This window comes from Sinocyclocheilus rhinocerous, unplaced genomic scaffold (assembly GCF_001515625.1).
Source record: "Sinocyclocheilus rhinocerous isolate Xijiao unplaced genomic scaffold, SAMN03320098_v1.1 scaffold3797, whole genome shotgun sequence".
Classification (NCBI taxonomy): domain Eukaryota; kingdom Metazoa; phylum Chordata; class Actinopteri; order Cypriniformes; family Cyprinidae; genus Sinocyclocheilus; species Sinocyclocheilus rhinocerous.
Window position 1 is genome coordinate 250,148 of NW_015645539.1, and position 6,000 is coordinate 256,147.

At 36.5% G+C, this 6,000-nt stretch overlaps 1 protein-coding gene across 1 annotated transcript in view; it reads right to left on the minus strand.

The window, feature by feature from the left end:
- arhgef3 (Rho guanine nucleotide exchange factor (GEF) 3) overlaps positions 1-6,000 on the minus strand; it is a 57,053-nt gene that overhangs the window by 39,176 nt on the left and 11,877 nt on the right. The window contains exon 2 of the mRNA XM_016509954.1: positions 3,639-3,705. Within this exon, the coding sequence (XP_016365440.1) occupies positions 3,639-3,705 (67 nt within the window). The remainder of the gene's footprint in view (positions 1-3,638; positions 3,706-6,000) is intronic.

Below are 6,000 nucleotides of genomic sequence, written 5' to 3' on the forward strand. Positions count from 1 at the left end.
TGTTTTCTATGCGAATATCTGAAAACATCTTAAACTGTAATTTATTTCTGTGATGCGCAGCTGTATTTTCAGCATCATTGCTCCAGTCTTCAGTGTCACATGATCTTCAGAAATCATTCTAATATGCTGATTTGCTGCTCAAGAAACATTTCTGATTATTATCAATGGTAAAAACAGTTATTGGCGTTTAATATTTTTGTGGAAATCATGATACACTACCATTCAAACGTTTGAGGTAAGCTAATTAAAATAATAATAATAATAATAATAATAATAAATACATATATTCAGCAAGGACACATTAAATTAATCAAAAGTGACCATAAAGTCATTTATAATGTTACAAAAGATTTATATTTCAAATAAATGTTGTTCTCTTGTTCATTTTCAAATATATTACAATAGTAAACATTTTAAATATTAAAAATTGTTCACAATAGTACTGTATTTTACTGTATTTTAGAGGCTTCTTTCAAAAACATTAAAAGTCTTAATGATTCCAATGTGTATGTGTATAGTGTATGCACTTAAAGTTATACATCTTATAACTTACAACTGAAATATCTGTTACTAGACATAAATTTTGCTAGTGTACCTATATACTGCCACAGTATAAGAGGTTTGTGTACACTTACAGAACAGGAAGCCAGAAAATCCCTGCTAAACACACTTCCTGGAAGCGAACTGTCTTCCTTTAAGCATTGCCTGAAGGTGTGCGCTGTGTATCTGATGCTGCCTTTAAGGCATGTTGAATGATCATTTTTATGTGATGCACATACATGAATGCCACTACAATGCTACAGTTGCCAGGAGGATTTTCTTGGTTTCTTTCAAACTGAAAATAATTGGTGCTGGTTATTTTAAGTTCTAATTGTGAATACTGACAGTACAAGTCACAATTATTATTATAGCGCTTTATACAATACAGATTGTTTCAAAGCAGCTTCACTTCAGTGTAAGTGCAGTCAAATCGATAATATTGCCTTTCAAGCCAATTTTATTTGTGTAACGGTTTTCATAATACACATTTTATCAAAGCGGCTTTAGATAAATTCATACTGTGTTAGTGTGTTTATATCTAAGCATATTTCAAACACAGACCGTCCACAGAGAAAACCCTACTGTCTGTCACTGAAATGCTCCAGTGGTTTTGGGAGGATCCTCTTCCTGGCGAGGAAGGGTGTCTGAGTCACTGGGATGCCTCAAGGTTCAGTGTTAGGTCCTCTCCTCTTTTCTACACAATCTCACTGGGCACAGTCATAAAGGTAAAACTGCCCCCTGAAGAAACACCATTATCAGCTCAACCTTGCAAAGACAAGTTCCTTGTGATCTCAGCCAACCCGTTAGTCGAACACAACATGAAATGAAATGCCACATCTATTTATCTAATGGTCTCTGTGGTGTTACTTATTTGAAAAAGTAACAGGTATTTTCTTGAAAAATTAAAAAGGAATGCATTACTTTACTAGTTAGTTTGGTTCAGAGCAGAACAACAGATTGAAGCGAACAGTATCACCCTAAAATACCATGACTAGAAACTTCATGAAACAGAGAGAGAGAGAGTAAATGTAGAGGCTGCCAGAAGCCAAAGAAGCAAAGGTTAATGAGACTCTTTCACAGGCTGAATTAATGTATGTTCCTGCAGAGCATTAACAACTGCTTTGCATGCTAAAAATGAGTCTGCAGGCCAAACTGTATTGTATTCTCATATGAAAGTATTGGTTTCATTAAAGACTCACCTATACAAAGTCAAATAAAGAGATAATGGTATAAACTGATGATTAGGACATTCTCTGTTATTAGTGATCTGGAGTGCTGTGCTGGATAAACTGAAAAGCACATACAAATGCTCCATCAAGACATAAGATCAAATATACACTCTTAAAAATAAAGGTGCTTCACGATGCTACAGAAGAACCTTTTTGTCTAAATGGTTCCATAAAGAATCTTTAACATCTGAAGAACCTTTCTGTTTCACAAAAGGTTCTTTGTGGCAAAAGAAGGTTCTTCAGATGATAAAAAGGTAAGAAAGAGATGGTTCTTTAAAGAACCTTTGACTGAATGGTTCTTCTATGGCATCGCTGTGAAGAACCTTTTAAGCACCTTTATTTTTAAGAGTGTAACAGTTTTCAGAGCATATCTGAATGACTTTACTCTAAACTTCTATTCCCCCTTTTTGAGAATCTGTGTAAAGCAGGGGTGTCCAAATCTGGTCCTGGACGGTCATTATTGTCCTGCAGAGTTTAGCTTCAGCCCAAATTAAACACCTGAGCCAGCTAATCAAGGAAACTTCCAGGCAGGTGTGTTGAGGCAAGTTGGAGCTCCAGGACCGAGACTGGACACCCCTGGTTTAAAATCATCAACAACACAGTTCATAAATACATCTTTGCACTGTTTTGAATGGAATTCTGCCATTCTGGCTTTCAGCTGGCACAGGGCAAGAGCTAGTTTTCTTTCTTATTTTCCTTTGTAATGATGTCTTTTTCAATGTAGACATCATTATGTTTCATTTAATTAATGTTGAGATCTCTTATGAAACTGAAATAAAAGAGCCAGATGAAAATCTCAGCATCACTGCTTTCTCTCTAATCATCTCATTAAGTCATAAACCCAAAATGTCTTCATCACAGTGGAATCACATCAGCTGACCTTGTGGTTTTGTACAGAAATGTCCAAGAGATATGGCTCGGCTCTTGGACTATCTCATATTTCTGAATGACTGTCTATGTGGCAGCTCAAGGGAAGGGAAAGTCTGAATAATCGTCCCCTGAACCTTCATATAGCGTCATGACAAGAATTTCTGGCATTGTTTGTATATTTATGGGCAGTCTAACACAGTCAAACACTGAAAAATATATTGAGGTAAAGCTTTCGACAACTGATTTCAAAAAGCACAACACTACTGAAAAAGCCAATATGAAGTTCCATAGCCGAGTCGATCTGCTCACAATGCATGAACTTTCTGATTTATGCTTTTTTACCCAGGACGTTTTGCTGGTTATGAAGGCAAGTTAATGTATTCATCTGGAAATCATTAAAGTTAGTTATGTTGGTTTTGTTTCAGTATGGCATTCATTTGTTTCACCAGGTTGATCCATGGTAAATTTGATTTAGAAAGTAACTTATGTGTAATGGCTTTAGTAATTCTACAGATCTACACAAAGAAGGACAGATATTCTGCCACCTTACAGACTCACATATAAATATGAAAATGAGTTTTTATTTGGTAAATTTTTTTTTTTTTACATATAAGCAGACATTATTTGTTTTCTAACCATATTCAAACATATGCCATTTAGGTTAAACGCATAGTTCACCTAAAAATTCTGTCATTTTTACGGTCCTCATGTCATTTAAAACCTGTGCATATTTCTTTCTTCTTTCTTCATTCTGAAGAATATTTTGCACAACATTAAACCCCACTGACTTCCATTGTATGGACAAAAACACTAAGACGCATCAATAAACTAAAGCTAAATTGCAGTTTCCCATGGTGTAAACCTGACAGATCTCATACTGAATGTGATTTTGGATCAGGGTTGGGAGACACTGCCCTACTATGTCAGCAAAAGCTGCAAATCAATTGATTTCAGAACTCAGAGGAAGAGAATGAAGCACGAGATCAGATCTGAACTCACCGCACTGAAGAGCCACTTCTCTGATGACGAGAGGAGAGAAAACGACTCCTTCCTCTGCAGCATCGGCCTGGAGGGACAAAACAAGATCAAGACATCAGAAACAGCATCAGACGGATGGAGTGATCAGATTACGCTCAGGCCATCATCACAGAGGAGGTCAGATTGTTTGAGTATGAAATCCAGCCATTTCTATAGAGCACTGCAGGGATGGGACGAGTTAGCATTTTAGTACAACTTTTATTCCATCATCCCGAAGTCAATGGACTTTTTGAATGGGTTTTCGGTTAAACTGCCAGGAATAATAACACAAGCTAAATGACGGTTGCTGAAAAGTGTCTAAACAGGAAGCCATGTTGTGTTGAAGTTGGATCAACAGCAAACTGCTTGGTTTAAAAGTAACTTCTGAGTGATTGATGTATACTTTTGTATACTTTCTGTGAACTTTTGTGGAAGTTTTTCCAACCTTAAGGCAGGTAAAATACATGACGGATGAGCTTCTGAACGATGGAAGACACATCAGACATCTGATACCGTCCAGAAACTGAGAGATGACAGGGGTTTTTCACCTTTTCCATTCACTGCAGTTTTGTAGACAGATAGACAGTCTGAACTTTTTCTGACCCAGAACCTCAGTAATGACAGACATTGTGTTTTTTGTGCCGCTGGCTTCTGTGACGTGGTGCTGAGAAACAGCTTTTTAGCTCAGGCTTCTCCAAATATCTGAACTTGCAGCATTCATCTGTGTTGCTTACAACTGACAGAATGCCTAACTTTATTAAGAAAATGAATTTAACACTAATGACCGACTGATATATCAGCCAGGCCAATTTATCGTCCAGTTATCCCGACTGGATTTAGGCTTCAAAATTCATAAAACTTTTGTTTTCTGCAGCAATTCAAAAGCCAATGGAAAATTCTATTGGTTTCATAGCGGGAAACCGGGAAAATCAAACTACAAGTAAATGAATAAATAAATATCAACCACTATTTAACATGTGGGTTTGGTTAGCTGGTCTCCTGCTGCAAAACTAATCTGCAAATGTTATTATTATTTTGCAGAAAGGTCTAACAAGGAGCCGTTCTTCTGCTTTGACAAAAGCTTTGGCTCCCAAATCGTCCCTCTGGCCTTTACCTTCTCACTTTATCAGCATTTAAAGACGCCTCCCACTGATCCTTGAGTTCATTTATTCAAGCTACTGGTGTGACCGCACGATAACTTCATCCAGACTCTCAAGCTGGGCTGAGTCTCACACACAGAATGATCTTCAGTGCATTACAGTGCAGTTCTTATGAGCCCGAGGAGGCTTACGTTTATGGCAAAGCAACACCTGCCATTAAAGTTTACAGCAATTCCAATTATAGGAAGGTAAAATAAAATATTATCCAAACTACATTAAATATAGATTCCCATGCAACAAGAATAAACAAGATATGTGCTGAGAAGATGAAAACATCAAAATTCAAGAGACATTTACTATTAATTAATAAGCAACCACAACAACTCATACGGCAAAAAAAACAAAAAGAGTTTTTGAAAATTCAGTGTACTGATCCACTATTCAGAGGTGTCATGATTGATGTATCCATCAACTTAAAGGGATAGTCCAGTAAAAAATGAAAACTGAGTCTTCATTTACTCATTTGAAACTCATCGGACTTGCAGTGCATGTTCTGAACAAAAACGAACATATTTTTAATATTCTAATTTTTAATACTCTCATATTTGTCCATTCATTGAAAGTCAAAGCGAGCAACACTGAGTGTCAAAAAAGTTGATTAAGACATTGTAAAAAAAATCCATACCGATCAAGCAGTTTAATCCAAGTCTTTCTGGACTGTATATGATGAACAGATTTAATGTAGGCTTTTATTCACATTTCAGATACACATTTTTTGATGTACACACACAGAGCACATCAAATATCATAAATAGAAGCTCAAACGTGTGTGGAAGCTAAAACGATCTCACACGGCCTCTCATGAAGCACACCTGTAAGTAATATTGTTATATCAGAACACAAACTCAAATATGTGTCCCTGGAGCACAAAAGCAGTCATAAGTAGCAGAGGTATATTTGTAGCAATAGCCAACAATACATTGTATGGGTCAAAATTATCAATTTTTCTTTTATGCCAAAAATCATTCAAACCATACATCAATGGAAAGCTTATTTATTCAGCTTGTGCTCTAGGTGCACATATATGGATCAAAATGTCAACTTCTGAAGTTTTGTAGTTTGTCTGATGTTGTATTTGAAAGGCTTACTGTTCAGCATCTTGAACTTAATCAACACATTAGACTGCACACACACACACACACACACACACACACACACACACAGACAGACACAGACACAGACAC